This window comes from Macaca fascicularis, chromosome 11, assembly GCF_037993035.2.
Source record: "Macaca fascicularis isolate 582-1 chromosome 11, T2T-MFA8v1.1".
Classification (NCBI taxonomy): Eukaryota; Metazoa; Chordata; class Mammalia; order Primates; family Cercopithecidae; genus Macaca; species Macaca fascicularis.
In genome coordinates, this window is record NC_088385.1 from 15,413,932 (window position 1) to 15,430,043 (window position 16,112).

General features: G+C 43.9%; 1 protein-coding gene across 6 annotated transcripts in view; it reads right to left on the reverse strand.

The window, feature by feature from the left end:
• The window catches only part of GPR19 (G protein-coupled receptor 19), a 114,819-nt gene that overhangs the window by 78,791 nt on the left and 19,916 nt on the right, over window positions 1-16,112 (reverse strand). Inside the window, exon 2 of one of the 6 annotated variants that reach the window (XR_012420037.1) lies at window positions 2,086-2,151. The exons of 2 other annotated variants lie outside the window; for them this stretch is intronic. Coding sequence is in view for 2 of the 4 variants with exons in the window: in XM_045364772.3 (XP_045220707.1) it covers window positions 11,360-12,658 (1,299 nt within the window). In the remaining 2 variants the exon portion in view is untranslated. Of the gene's footprint in view, window positions 1-2,085; window positions 2,209-11,303; window positions 12,659-16,112 lie in introns of those variants that run through there. 3 more of the 6 variants (XR_006690409.2, XM_065523770.2, XM_045364772.3) reach the window with 3 other exon arrangements.

Here is a 16,112-nt window from a genome sequence, read left to right on the forward strand (position 1 = left end):
TGCAGTGGCATGATCTCAGCTCACCACAACCTCTGCTTCCTGGGCTCAGGTGATTCTCCAACCTCTGCCTTCCAAGTAGCTGGGACTACAGGTGTGTGCCACCACACACCTAGCTAATTTTTTCTTTTTAATTTCTATTATGGATATGCTGGGAATAACTGGCTGATTTTTAAAAAAATTTTATAGAGATATTTTGCTATGTTGCCCAGGCTGGTCTTGAACTCCTGGCCTCAAGTAATCCTCCTGCCTCAGCCTCCCAAAGTGCTGGGATCACAGGTGTGAGCTACCATGCCCAACTTCCTTTAAATGATCAGTCTTAGTGAAATTAATACTTTCAGATCATTAGGCATATCATTATGTGACGACACAAAACATCAAGCTAAAATGTACTCATCCATTTGTTTTTTTTTGAGACGGAGTCTCGCTCTGTCGCCCAGGCTGGAGTGCTGTGGCCGGATCTCAGCTCACTGCAAGCTCCGCCTCCCGGGTTTACGCCATTCTCCCGCCTCAGCCTCCGAGTAGCTGGGATTACAGGCGCCCGCCACCTCGCCCGGCTAGTTTTTTGTATTTTTTAGTAGAGACGGGGTTTCACCGGGTTAGCCAGGATGGTCTCGATCTCCTGACCTTGTGATCCACCCGTCTCGGCCTCCCAAAGTGCTGGGATTACAGGCTTGAGCCACCGCGCCCGGCCCCTCATCCATTTGTTAGTAGGTAAGATGAAAATAGAAGGCTCTACAAGTCTGATATGTGCCAATATCATTTTAAGTAAACATGACATTTTAGGAGCTTTTTTTTTTTTTTTTTTAGTAAAAAATGTAACCAGTTGTGTACTGATAGATGTTTAACAACTGACTCCTGGTTGGGGGGAGGCCTAATTTGTAGTATTTGCCAATTTCTGGGGTGGAAATATTCCCACCAGAGTTGGTTTCAAGCTACTGTGTTCTTAACCAGCTCTCAAAAGTTTCGAAAATTCAGGATGGCTCTTGCAAGTGTGTATGAGCCAATTGTACATCATGGGATAACCGACATGGTATAAGGATGGGATATCAGTTAGGAAGCTTTCAGCTGCAAGTAAAGAATCCACAACTAAAATTGACATAAATAATAAAGACCTATCTCACATAATAAGTCTGAGGACTACAGTGGCTCAACAATGTCATTAAACAGTTTACAAATGTCATGGCAAAGTCAGGAAGTTACCCTATATGGTCTAAAAAGGGGAGACATGAATGATCCACCCCTTGTTCAGCATATAATCAAGAAAAAACCCACAAAAATGGGCAACCAGCAGCCCTTGGGCTGCTCTGTCTATGGAGTAGCCATTCTTTTATTCTTTTTTTTTTTTTTTTTTTTTTCCTGAGACAGAGTCTCACTCTGTTGCCCAGGCTGGAGTGCAGTGGCGCAACCTCAGCTCACTGCAACCTCTGCCTCCTGGGTTCAAGTGATTCTCATGCCTCGGCCTCCCAAGTAGCTGGGATTACAAGTGCCCACCACCATGCCCAGCTAATTTTTGTATTTTTAGTAGAGCTGGGGTTTTACCATGTTGGCCAGGTTGGTCTTGAAATCCTGACCTCAAGGGATCCGCCCGCCTTGACCTCCCAAAGTGCTGGGATTATAGGCGTGAGCCTCTGTGCCCGGCTCATTCTTTTATTCTTTACCTTCCTAAATAAACTTGCTTTTACTTAAAAAAAAAAAAGTCATTAAAAACCCAGAATCGGCCGGCCGCGGTGGCTCATGCCTGTCATCCCAGCACTTTGGGAGGCCGAGGCAGGTGGATCACGAGGTCAGGAAATCGAGACCATCCTGGCTAACATGTGGAAACCCCGTCTCTACTAAAAATACAAAAAATTAGCCGGGCGTGGTGGTGCGGTGGTGCGTGCCTGTAGTCCCAGCTACTCAGGAGGCTGAGGCAGGAGAATCGCTTGAACCTGGGAGGCAGAGGTTGCAGTGAGCTGAGATCGCACCCCTGCACTCCAGCCTGGGTGACAGAGCAAGATTCCATCTCAAAACAAAACAGAACAAAACCCAGAATCTTTCCTTCCTTGTCCACCATCCTCTGCAGATTGGCTTTCACCCTCAGCTTACCCGCTCATGGTGGTAAGACGACTGCTCCAGGCATCACTCTCCAGGCATCACTCTCACAGCCATGGTCTAAGGAGGAAAAGGAGTTCTTTCTTGCTACTGTTAACGGTGGAGGGTCTCCAGGTTCTTGACGTTTTGAACAAAGAATTGGACAAAATGCACAAACAAAACAAGGAAGGAATGAAGGGTTTTACTGAACATGAAAGTACACTCCACAGTGTGGGAGCCAGCCTGTGCATAGGGGCTCAAAGACCCTGTTACTGAGTTTGTGTGAGTTTACAAAGTCATTTACTCAGTGTATGCCCTATGGAGAGGATATTTCCTGTCATAGCTGAAGTGTGAATCAGCCTTATGTTCCCTGCCTCCAGACCCTATTTTTCTGCCTCACTACTTCATCTTATCAGGGAGAAAAACCTTTCCCAGATGCCCTCTTAACAGACTTATCTTTACATCTCATTGGTCAGAAGTTTGGGCTATATGAGCACCAGTAAGCCAATCACTGATAAGAGGGAAAGGAATTGCCATGATTGGCTTAAACACAGTTAATCCCTTAAAGCCATCACTTCATTGCTACTTCACACCTGAACAAAATTAGTGCTGTTAGTAAGGAAAGAGGTAGAGTGGCTGTTAGGAAGTACAACTAACAATGTCTACCACAACAAATGAATGCCGTTAACTATGGAATAAACCAGAGATCATCAGTAAATGACTGAGCTTTGGGAGAACTTCCTAAATTCCAATCAAGGTGACTTTGGTAGAATCTCAAGAAAGCACACCTAAATGTGATATAATTTATTAAGTACAAACCAATTCTGCCCTTTTATGAGAATATATGACTAGATGGAGGATGATCAGAACAAATAAAATGTAAATCAAAAGAGTCAGAAGGTGATAGAGTTTATTCAGCATTCTTCAGAAAGAGACTATGAATATGGCATACAAAAGTCTAGTTGTCAAAGAGGTACATGCAAATATTGGGCTGGGATGGTTCGTTAGGTCCTTTCATGGCCTGAATGAAATAAATATATTTCAAAATACTTCAGTGCTATAGAGGCTGATTCTTCTTTTTTTTTTCCTTTTGAGACAGGGTCTGGTCTGTTGCCTAGGCTGGAGTGCGGTGACATGATCTCAGCTCACTGCAACCTTTGCCTCCCAGGCTCAAGCGATCCTCCCACCCCAGCCTCCCAAGTAGCTGGGACTACAGGCATACTCCACCATACCCAAATAATTTTTTTGTATTTTTTGTAGAGATGGGGTCTTGCCATGTTGCCCAGGCTGGTCTCAAACTCCTGGGCTCAAGTGATCTGCCTGCTTTGGCTTCCCAAGGTGCTGGGATTACAGGTGTGATCCACAGTGAGCCACTGTACCTGGCCAGTTCTCACCACACCCAGCCAGGGTTTATGCTTTTTAAAAACTCAATAAACAAGTCTGGCATGGTGGCTCATGCCTATAATTCCAACACTTTGGGAGGCCGAGGCAGGTAGATCATGAGGTCAAGAGATCAAGACCATCCTGGCCAACATGGTGAAACTCTGTCTGTACTAAAAATACAAAAATTAGCAAGGCGTGGTGGCGGGTGCCTGTAGTCCCAGCTACTTGGGAGGCTGAAGAGGAGAATCGCTTGAACCAGGGAGGCGGAGGTTGCAGTGAGCTGAGATAGCCCCACTGCACTCCAGTCTGGGCGACAAAGCGAGAGTCCATCTCAAAAAACAAACAAACAAAAACAACAACAACAAAAACTCAATAAACTTTACCTATAGAGAGAGGTACTGGGAGAAAAGTCTAGGGTAAGAGACAGATTTAGTTTCCACCACATGTCATTTTGTAGTGGTAGACAGTCTCTAAAATGTCCCCCCGTGTACCTGCCTCTGATATTCATACCCTTGTTTGGCCCCTCCCCTTAAGTGTGGGCAAGAGCTGTTAACTTGCTTCTGACCAACAGAACACGGGAAAGGTGATGGAATGTCACTTCCATGCTTAGGCTACATAAGATAGCAACTTCTGTCTTGATAGCAGTCCCTCTCCTTTGATGCTTTATGAAGCAAGCTGCCATACTGGAGAGGCCCATGTGCAAGGAGTTGAGGGCCAACAACCAGCAAGGATTTGAGGCCCTTGATGAATTGAATTCTGATAACAACCACACGAGCTTGAAAGCAGATCCTATCTCAATTGAGCCTTCAGATGAGACCCCACCCTGGTTGACACCTTGATTGCAGCCTTGTGAATCAGAAGGTTCACTGTTAAGCAGTTAAGCTGTGTCCAGATTTCTCACCCACTGAAACTATGAGATAATATAGGTGTGTGGTTTTAAGCTGCCAAAAAAAAAAAAAAGGCCCCAAAACAAAACAAGACAAATTAGCTGGGCATGGTGGTGTGCAACTGTAGTCCCAGCTATTATATTTCGAGGGCAGAGGCAGGAGGATCATTTGAACATGGGAGGTTGAGACTGCAGGGAGCTGAGATTGTGTCACTGCCCTCCAGCCAGTCTAGGTGACAAAGTGAGACCCTGTCTCCAAAAAATAAACAAACAAACAAACAAAGGCTGCAGCATCAAATCTTGCCTGCTGGCCTGCGCTACAGATTTCAACCTTGCCAGCAGCACCCATAAATTGCATGAACCAGTTCCTAAAAGTAACTGTCCATCCATCCATCATCTATGCATATTTCCTATTGGTTCCATTTCTCTGGAGAACCCTAATATGGGTAAGTACTGTTATTTCCTCCATTTTAATCATGGAGAAGGCGGGGTCTGAGAACAATTTCCTTAAAGAGCTGGTAAGCAGAACCTGGACTTGGACCCAGAAAGTTTGACTCCAGAGCCCTTGAAAATAACCATTATACTATTCTGTAACTAAGGACAACTGTGCTGGTTGGCTATCTCACTGGAGTTTTGTACCTATTTTTTTTTTTTTTTCTGATTTGTAAAGGGTCATTCAAGTGCAGTGCATCCGCCTAGAGAACCAGATAGCATGGAAGTTAAATGACCCTTGACTGATGGGCAGAGACCCATCCGTTCCTCTCAGCTGTTGTGCTGCCATCCTCCCCACCACGCAACTCTTCACAGCTACTATTTTGTTGTCCAGCAGTCTGTGCTATGGTCTTATTGTCCTTCCCGAGCAAGCATAGTCAGGGTCCTACTGGCCAAATGTACAGTAGTCTCTTAAAGGAGACTGTTCTTTGGAAGATACTGCAGGGAAGCAGAATAGAGAGGATGTATTCGGAATTCCCCTCAAGGAGTTTGAATCTCCTATATCTAGGGGTTGTGGGTAAACAACTGGAAATGCCTTCCTGACTGCCTGCTGGGAATCAGCCTATGTTTCAAGACCTCCAGACCTGCATCATAATCCTCAAACCAGATACATGTGAACTCCTCACTGCAGAGCCCAGCATTTGTTGGAGATCTTTCTTCTGCGGAACTAAACTCATACATTCTTCAAATTATTGGTGAATCCAAATTGCATAACCCTACATATAGAACTTAATTAGGGTGCACAGAGAGTCTGTAAAGCAATTCTTTTAAAGAGGCTTCTTCTGGCCAGGCCAGTGGCTCACACCTGTAATCTCAGCACTTTGGGAGGCCAAAGCAGGAGGATCATTGAGGCCAGGAGTTCAAGACTACCCTGGGTGGCAAAGCGAAATTCCATCTCTACTAAAAAATAAAAAAAATATATATATAAAAAAGAGGCTTCTTCTGAGAAAGAAAATATAGAGCTCTTGAAGCGTTCAATTGTGCAAAAAAGTTCAGAATGGCCCAGATTGTAGGGGCTGACTTTAAAATAAATTGAACTGCCTACTTACCAGCAGCATATGAACATTCACTTGTAGGGAAACTCTAGATACACTGCTATGAAAAAGTCCATGAATTCTCTGAGTCAGTGATGAAAAGAGCGGAAAAGGAAAAGACAGGGCCTGGCCAAGTGTGGGTGGCACTAATGCCAGCTTGGTGGTCTGATGGAGTTTTTTTGAAAATGATCACATTTGTAAAATGGGTTTAAAACAATATTTTGACTAGTGATTTCATGTCTGAAAAGGGTATTATTTTGGCATTTCCTCCAGTGTTTAAATGCTTTGTGTTTTGAACACACTGATTGATTACTTAATCTACAGCTGCTTCTGGGTGCTCAGCAATTTTCCCTGTCTTGTTGCTATGAGACGAGGACTTCCCTGAATTCGCCCGTGTGACAGGCATTGTGAAGAGGTAGTGGGCTCTGCCCACAAGTCACAGTGCCATCAAGCGGCCATTCTGGAAAACTGTTAGAGGAAGTCGGTTTGTTTCCAATGTTCTCTAATTACGGCACTCTAAGGTCATCATTTTCACAGATGAATTAGCAGGTTAAATGAACAGTGAAGGCTTATGTATTCCTTTCATACTCTCCTGCACACAGTTCGGATTTTAAAAATCGAATACATCCAGCCTGGCCAACATGGTGAAATCCCGTCTCTACTAAAAATACAAAAAAATTTGCAGGGCGTGGTAGCACGGGGCCTGTTAACCCAGCTACTCAGGAGGCTGAGGCAGGAGAATTGCTTGAACCTGGGAGATGGAGGTTGCAGTGAGCCAAGATGAGTGCAGTGGCAGATCTCAGCTGCAACCTTAGCCTCCTGGGTAGCTGGGACTACAGGCACGCGCACCACACGCGGCTAATCGTAGAGATGAGGGGTCTCATTATGTTGCCCAGGCTGGTCTCAAACTCCTGGGCTCAAGCGATCTGCCTCGCTGGCCTCCCAAAGTGCTGAGGAATAAATAAAACTAATGTATTAAAAAAAATGAATCCGGCCGGGCATGGTGGCTGACGCCTGTAATCCCAGCACTTTGGGAGGCCAAGGAGTGTGGATCACGAGGTCAGGAATTCGAGACCAGCCTGGCCAATATGGTGAAACCCCGTCTCTATTAAAAATACAAAAATTAGCTGGGCGTGGTGACGCACGCCTGTAGTCCCAGCTGCTTGGGAGGCTGAGGCAGAAGAATTGCTTGAACCCAGGAGGTGGTGGTTGCAGTGAGCCAAGATTGCACCACTGCACTCCAGCCTGGGTGACAGAGTGAGACTCCATCTCAAATAATCAATCAATCAATCAATCAATCAATCAATCATGCCACAGCAAGCCAAACGGCAAAATTGAAAGAAAGTTGAACTAGTGGGTAGGAGACTTTGTAGGTTAGCCCTAACTTCACCTCTCTTGGTCTCAATTTCCACTTCTAACTAATGAAGGACTTGGGTTAGGTCTCCCAACGTCCCTTCTGCTCTAAAAGTGTCTAATCCCTTGCTTCTTTTACATATGGTTTTTAGAGGAGCACAACCTGGAAGCGGATCCTGATCAGGTCTTCCCAGCTGAGCTTGGTTATGTGGCTTCAAAGCGATCTTGTGCAAATGGCAGCAAGGACGGAAGGGCAGAAGAGGGTCTGTGCCCACGGGGAGAGGTGAAATTGCCAGCAGTCTCTGGCAAACGACTCCACTCCCCACACGCTTGGTGGAGATGGGCCTCCACTGAGGATAAAATTGTCATTTCTGAGGGAGAAGTCTGGCCCAGGGTATCAGCTCCGGGCATGGGGGCTAATCCTGTGAAGAAAGGCTCACAGGCAAGTGCATCTGGGCAGGATGTGCTTATTGACTCAGCAGTAGGCTGGACGTTAATGTATTCAATGAAGATGAGAAGAAAGAGAGAATTCACATTCCACTCTAAGGATGCATCCCTGTCCCTTCCCTCCCCACCCACAGTTTATGAGACCCTGGAGCCAGGTAGGAGAACTGCCTCTACTCTGAAGCCTGCTTCCCACTGTTGCCTTGCATGGACTCCTGTTTGGAGGCCACATGAATCTGGGTCTGTGGTGCACCTCATTGTCTCCCTGTGGCTTAATTCTAGTTCTTGTGGAGTAAATGTGAGGTGTAGTGAAGGCTGTTCTTGTGTTGCGGGACTTACGCAAATTTTTATCAGTCTGTGCATTATGTGAAGCCTCCTCCAAATTCAGGATCAAGAGAGACACCAGGAATGCTGAGTATTAAGCTAAACAAAAATACGGTGAATTACCAACACCCTGAGAGACCATAGCTGAATTAATACAGGTCATGCGACTTTGGGGCTCTCTTGAATGTGACTTAATACTCTTAATTTGTCATTATTTGGGGGATTAAAAAATACCTTCTGGCCGGGACGGTGGCTCATGCTTGTAATCCCAGCACTTTGGGATGCTGAGGCGGGTGGAACACTTGAGGCCAGGAGTTTGAGACCAGCCTGGCCAACATGGGAAAACGCTATATCTACCAAAAATACAAAAATTAGCCGGGTGTGGTAGCTGTAGTCCCAGCTGCTTGGGAGGCTGAGGCACGAGAATCGCTTGAACCTGGGAGACAGAGGTTGCAGTGAGCTGAGATTGTGCCACTGCACCCCAGCCTGGGTAATGGAACGAGACTCTGTTTTAAATAGAAAAAAAAAAACAACTCTTTACAAAAGAGCTTGTATGACATTGTCTCACTGAACATCCATCTACTGTAGTAAACTCCCAGAACATTAGACACAATAGAGCTTAGAAATCACCTAGTGTCATTCTTTTCCATTTAAACTGAGACCTACAAATACATAAAAATAAAATGGAAACAAATTAAACTTTTCACACTGTAACTCTAAAACATAATATTTCACGTAAAAAGACAAACAGCACAACTACGGCAGGGGTCTCCTATATTTTAACAAGTCTGAACCATGAAATTCAAGGGCTAAGTGAGGTAAATATCTGGCACATTTTGTTGTTTTAGAGCCATTTGATGATGGGATAAGAATGTGAGGAGGAGGGGAAAAGGGAGAAAGAAAAATATGATATATTATTTCTTTTCTTTTTCTTTTTTTTTTTTTTTTTTGAGACGGAGTCTTGCTCTGTCGCCCAGGCTGGAGTGCAGTGGCTGGATCTCAGCTCACTGCAAGCTCCGCCTCCCAGGTTCACGCCATTCTCCTGCCTCAGCCTCCCCAAGTAGGGACTACAGGCGCCCGCCACCTCGCCCGGCTAGTTTTTTGTACTTTTTAGTAGACACGGGGTTTCACTGTGTTAGCCAGGACGGTCTCGATCTCCTGACCTCGTGATCCACCCGTCTCGGCCTCCCAAAGTTCTGGGATTACAGGCTTGAGCCACCGCGCCCGGCCATGATATATTATTTCTATCTTTGGAATTTGTGATTGAACAAAGCCTCTCAACTTAAAAACATCAGCTCTGTAAATGTTTTGTAGATTAAATATTTTGTTATTCTTTGTCCCAAACATCAAAACGTAATCTTGTCTCATTCCCTTGTGTCCGGGAGGTAGGAAGGTACAGGTTTCCCTCCTTATCGCAAACATTCCGCAGCACAAGTCCAAGAACCTATCTACAGCCAAGGAACCGGCTCATTACATTTCAACTAGACCCTTTTTAAGAATCACCAATGAATCTTAAATTCAGCTGATTTTTTAAAATTGTAGATAAAAAAGAGGCCAGGCGCGGTGGCTCAGGCCTGCAATCCCAGCACTTTGGGAAGCCGAGGCAGGCAGATCTCCTAAGGTCAGGAGTTTGAGACCAGCCTGGCCAACATGGTGAAACCCCGTCTCTATTAAAAATACAAAAATTAGCTGGGTGTGGTGGCAGGTGCCTGTAATCCCAGCTACTTGGGAGGCTGAGGCGGGAGAATCACTTGAACTTGGGAGACAGAGGTTGCAGTGAGCCAAGATCACGCCATTGCACTCCAGCCTGGACAACAGAGTGAGACTCCGTCTCAAAAAATAAAAAATAAAAATAAAAAGAACAGCCAAATTCTCTTAGACCTTTGACTTCTACCAAGGCAGTGGTCAGGAAGCCCTTCAAGGCCTGGATGGGTTTGGCCCCTCGTGTTCTCTAGGGAGACATCCGAAATGTCAAGGAAAGAGCGACAGACAGACATGCGGTTAGAGGCCTGAGTTTGAATACCAGCTCTGTCACATTCCAACTTGGGCAGGTCACATAACTTTTGAGTTCCAGTTTGCTCATCTATAAAAGGGATGATAATAAATATATCACAGAATTGTTGAGAGGATAAAGGAGATAATGCATGTAAAATTGCTGAACAACTGAAGTTATTATTTGCAGCTCTTGTTAACTAGGGCGTGAAAATGCATACTAGTCTTGTCTCTAAACCCTTTATTGTTTAAATAAAAACATTTTTTAAATGTGCTGGCTGGTCCTCGATTTGAAATAATGGAGATCTGGGAACCAGAGGAAACACATTCCCTAGTTATCACAGGCAAAGAAGAGTTTGAGTTTGGCCAGGGTATGGTGCTGTGCCCTGGAGAGAGATGAGGGAGACCAGGCTCTGGCTAGAGAAATGGCCTCAAGTTTCTAGGAGAATGAGGAAGGCAGTCCTTGCCCTTGCTGTCCTGGTGTATAGGGGTAGGGCTGGGCAGCTGAAAGTCTCGGCCTGAATTGCAGAGCCTGTACAGAGAAATGCCATCTGTCATGTCTGTCTTTGGCATTTTTTAGATATGCTAGCAACAGCACCTGCGCATTTACTTGTATATAACTCAAAAATGGGAGGTAAATGTCCTAGACACAGCCTAGATGGGGCACAGATGTCAGGAAAACATTGCATTGACTTTGCATTTTTCAAGGCTTCATCAGCTGCTTAGAAGGATAAAAACAAGAGAAAGAGCAAGAGAAATTAGGCAACTCTATGCTTTTCCCCCCTAAGAATCTTGATTAAAATCCAACCACAGAAGACTTCCCAGCAAGTTCCAATATATGACGTGCTTTCCATAGCAGATCTGGCTAGTGGTTACTTGCAGGAAGGTAACGTGACAACCTATACACTATTAACTCATCATAAATGTTGCCTAGTGAAAGAAATATAAATCTCTGAGATAGGTGACATGAGGATTTCATTTGGAACTGAAGCCCATAGTTATAAAACTTCAGTAAGGAGGAGAAAAACAAAACAAAATAAAACTAGACTGAATCATTAATCAAAGACTGTGTGTATGGCTTAGGTTTATGTTTTTGAACCAACAGTAAATAAGTGTTAAGAAAGCATTTCTTTTTTATGCATGTAACTAATATATTAATAGTAAAAGGACCGTTGGCTGTAGCTCAAAGTGAATGCTTTCCCTAAAACATAAAAAGCAAGTAAAATAAAACCCACAAAAACTACAATAAACAAATGAACGCATTTTACAAAATAAAACATTTCCCTTGGAAAGTTGAGGGAAAACAAATATGTAAATAGCTTCTGTTTTTATAATTAAAGCTTTTTAATCTCTGGTGCATAACAATTGAAAGAATGAGAAATTAAACAAAAGTATTTGGTGGATTTGAGTTAATGGGCCAAGCAAGCTTTTTTTCCTTGGCTTCTCTGTCAAATGAGTCATAGATTGAGTCTTTGGTAATAGTTTTGGCCATGGAAGGGATTTCTGAAATGCCAACATAGTTTTTTTTGGCCATCCTTGAACTCGTTGTGATAGTATAGGCATTGCTTCGGTAACATTTCATAGAGGACATGCAAAAAGTCTCTTTCATTCCTCTCCGAAAATTGGCATTATAAATTGAATACAGAGTAGGTTTAGAGGCTGAAGAACTAAAGGATATCCATGTGATAGCTGTGAAAACAAGGGAACTTTTCTTATAGTCTTGTTCATGTGGGTGCCATAGCTGAGCTACATGAAAAGGCAGCCAGGAGAGCAAAAACAACAGATTTAAAATGAGGAACATCTTGATGGTTTTCACTTTTGTCCGAGGGACAATGTTCATTGTCCTCCTCACTGTTCGGCCATCTGTGCCTATTCTCCAAATATATTTTATGACCTTTTGGTAAAATAAAATTATGAGGGCAGATGGAATCACAAAGCCCACCAAGAAGTGGATGACAGTATAGGCAGTGCCTTCCCAAGAGGAAGGGAGGAAATAGTTACAATGACTGTCCCAGTTGGAGCCATAGAAAAAGAGCACAGGGGTCACAAAGGCTGCATCAAAGATCCACGATGCTGCAATCATTTTCTTGGCTTTTTCTCTGGACACCTTGAAGCTCAGAGGATAGACGATGGTGTAGAACCGGTCTATGCAGATGGAGAGAAGAACATAGATCTGGACACCTGGAGTGAGATACTGAAAATATCGCACAACCTTGCACATTGCACTACCAAGTGTCCACCTTCCAGTGGTGAACTGGAGCAGGACGAAAGGCGTGCTGGCAACGCTAATGAGAAGGTCAGCACATGCCATGGAGACCACAAAGTAGTTGGTGGTAGACTGAGTCCTCCTACTCCTGTGGATGACCAAACAAACCAGGGAATTGCCGAAGATAGAAAACAACCACAGAGTCCCAAAGAAGATGCTGGCTGTGGCCACTTCCCCGGGGTTCAGTCCATAGTGCAGATGTGTTTGGTTGCTCATCCAGCTGTGCTCCTCACCTAATTCCATCAGGTACTGGCTTGGCAGAGGTGTGGCTGCTGCAGTGCAGCTGCGGTTTTGGAGTGGTACCAGAAGTGTAGGAATAATCAACTGTGGCTTGCTGTTATCCATTCTGTGAGCAAAAACCATATTCACTTTTTTCCTCTTAATTCTGGATGGGGAAAAGAAGAATGAGGCCTCCTGTTAAAAAGGTGTCATACAGGTTGGTTATGATTATGAAGGCGAATGATCTTATTTGACATTTAGATTGGTTGTCATTTGTCTATGAGTAGGACTTGTGCATTGGCAGGAAAACATAACTACTATCCAGAAAAAGCCTGGCCCCCATTTTGTTTTCATTTTAGGAGCTGTTTCAGCAGATCCCAGCTCAGGCTCTCTCTGGCCTCACCTTCTCTTGAGCCTTAGTCATAATACCAAGCCCCACTCCTACACATATCCTTTTCCCTGTACTCATCAGAGATCACAGAGGATTAGGGAATCTCAAATCTGGCTCATACTAAGGGTGTTACCACCAACTGAAGATCTGCTGGCATTCTGGGCAAGTATGTGAGAAGTTCCTAATTGTCATGAGGTTGCAAGAGAGGAAAGTTTGGACAGATGAAAACACACAGATTTTGACTATGGAAGTAGCTAACAGCAGTCTGTGAATAGAGACTGGCTAGCTACTGGGAAGGGTGCTGTCCTTACTTAGTGTAGATTTTCCATCATAGAAGGATCATGGTAACACATGGAGCAATCAACACTGCTACATGAGCCAGAAATAGCTCCTAATTTAATGACATGTGAAAATAGGCTGCTTTTTCTAGAAGACACAGTTCATGCACTAATAGCTTGCCACCTACTAGTGACATATATTTTGATGCTATTCTGTTGTTGTTGTTTCACAAAATATTGACTGAAGAACATACAAGATGTCCTCTAAGAAATGGAACCAGGTTACGGGAGACCTTGTGGCAGTCAGGTGATTAAAAACAACAACAACAAAAAATGTAACTGTTAGCTAAGCATAGTGGCGAACACCTATAGTCCCAGCTACTCAGAAGGCTGAGGCAGGAGGATCACTTGGGCCCAGAAGTTTGAATCCAGCCTGGGCAACATAGCAAGACCCTATCTCAAAAAAAAAAAAAGTAACTTAAAATTACTAAGCACTTTTTAAAAGCTTACAAAGCTTATAGTTCTTAGATATAAAAGAATATTTTAAAGTTTAGCCTTTATTTTATACTTTTTGTATTATTCAGTGAGAAAAAAAGTCACACTTTTTAAACAGGCAAAAAAGATTAACTAGTTGTGGGCCATTCAATTAAAACTGAAGTGATTTTGCTCACAGAATTTAAAGGTTCAATTTGGTCTGAATCCAGGAAACGAAAAGAGAAACAGTAGCAATGTAATCCATAATAACCATAACAATTATGGTGATTAACATAAGAGATAAGGATAAACATTAATATTTTCAAGAATGTGTCCACTAAAAGTAAAAGCCCATGTGGGGTTACAGCCACCATTTTGCTGAGATTCCATCTGGCCTGTGGCACAGGGGATGTGGCTCCAGCAACAGGCTTTTCTAGTGGTCACTAGTTTCTTTCTTGGTGGGCTCCTGTGTCTGCACCTCACAAAGAAACATTTCTCAAGTGACAGCCAGGATTAAATAATAGTTCATAATGAAACGACGATTCTTAATGACTAATTTTTTCTTTTTTTTTTCTTTTTTTTTTTTTTGAGACAGAGTCTCACTCTGTCCCCTGGGCTGGTGTGCAGTGGCATGATCTCTGCTCAATGCAACCTCCACCTCCCAGGTTCGAGAGATTCTTGTGTCTCAGCCTCTCAAGTAGTTGGGACTACAGGTGTGCGCCACCATGCCTGGCTAATTTTTGTATTTTTAGTAGAGACCGGGTTTCCCCATGTTGGCCAGGCTGGTCTTGAACTTCTGACTTCAAGTGATTCGCCCGCCTCGGCCTCCCAAAGTGCTGGGATTACTGGTGTAGCAACTGCACCCGGCCCTTGTTTTTTCTTTTTCTTTTTTTTTTTTTTGAGGTGGAGTCTGGCTCTGTGGCCCAGGCTGGAGTGCAGTGGCGCCATCTCGGCTCACTGCAAGCTCCGCCTCCCGGGTTCCCGCCATTCTCCTGCCTCAGCCTCCCGAGTAGCTGGGACTACAGGCGCCGCCACCACGCCCGGCTAATTTTTTGTATTTTTAGTAGAGACGGGGTTTCACCGGGTTAGCCAGGATGGTCTCGATCTCCTGACCTCGTGATCCGCCCGTCTTGGCCTCCCAAAGTGCTGGGATTACAGGCTTGAGCCACCGCGGTTGTACTAATTTGTGATAGAGAAAGAAGTGTTACTACATATCATCTTCACCAAAAAGCCACATTCAATACAAGTCTGGTGCTCCAGGCAATATACTCAATGCTGTTCTGTTATCTTTAGGCTTTTTTGTCCATGAGGCAACCTTACTTAAGCAAGCTTAAGTAAGATAATTAAAATTAAAAAAAATTGTTTTAAATGTGTTTTTGCCACACAGAAAGCCAAAATAATTAAACATTCTGATCACTAAAAGATCTTTAAGAATGCTGGGAAAATGATAGCCAATGGTAAGAACAGCAACCATACTTTCCACATAAGAAATCAAGGCCAGGTGTGGTGGCTCTCGCCTGTAATCCCAGCACTTTGGGAGGCTGAGGTGGGCGGATGACAAGGTCAGAAGATCGAGACCAACCTGGCTAACACGTGAAACCCCATCTCTACTAAAAATACAAAAAATTAGCCAGGCGTGGTGGCAGGCACCTGTAGTCCCAGCTACTCAGGAGGCTGAGGCAGGAGAATCGCTTGAACCCAGGAGATGGAGGTTGCAGTGAGCCAGGATCGCGCCATTGTACTCCAGGCTGGGCAATGGGGTGAGAGGCCATCTCCAAAAAAAAAAAAAAAAAAAAAATCAGGACATAAGATCTAAAATTAGCATTGTCCTAGAAAATCTGGACTGCATGACCCTTATATATATAAGATTGTAATCATCTTTTCGCCTTCATATGTGTAAAACCTATGAAACTTAAAAAAAAAAAATCTTTTAAGATTTAAAGTTTAAAAATAAACTAAAACAGACAAACAATTTCCCCAGACAGAACACTGTTCTAACTTTTCTGGGATGCCTGTGGCCTGAATAAAACAGGAGTCCACAGGCACTTTTCCTTAATGCTCACACTTGAAAACCTGTGACCTTCCTTCTGTTTCTTTCTTCCTCTAACAACAAAACTCTGTAAATGAAACTCAAGCTCACCGCTTTAACTAAAGCCTGGGGGCGAGAGGCCCATCCATCATTTGCTGCAGCTGCTTTACACCCATGAGTATGTCTGCCCATTTCCCCAGCCCGACCACTGGGAAGCAGAGGATCTCGATGCTCAGAAACAGGACGAGGGAGCCCGAGGAATTTCTGAGTCTAGGTTTCCTCTGCTGGTGGCATGAGTTCTCACTGCACCTAAAATTGCTGCCGTTCTGAATATTCATTCAACAAACCGAGAAACTGGGCTAGGTATAAAGAAAAGAAAGATACGTAGGGCCCATAAAACAAGCAGTGTGCCAAATTATAACTCAATTTGATAATAATTATAATTAACTGCTAAGAACAGAACTATGTACAAGGAGC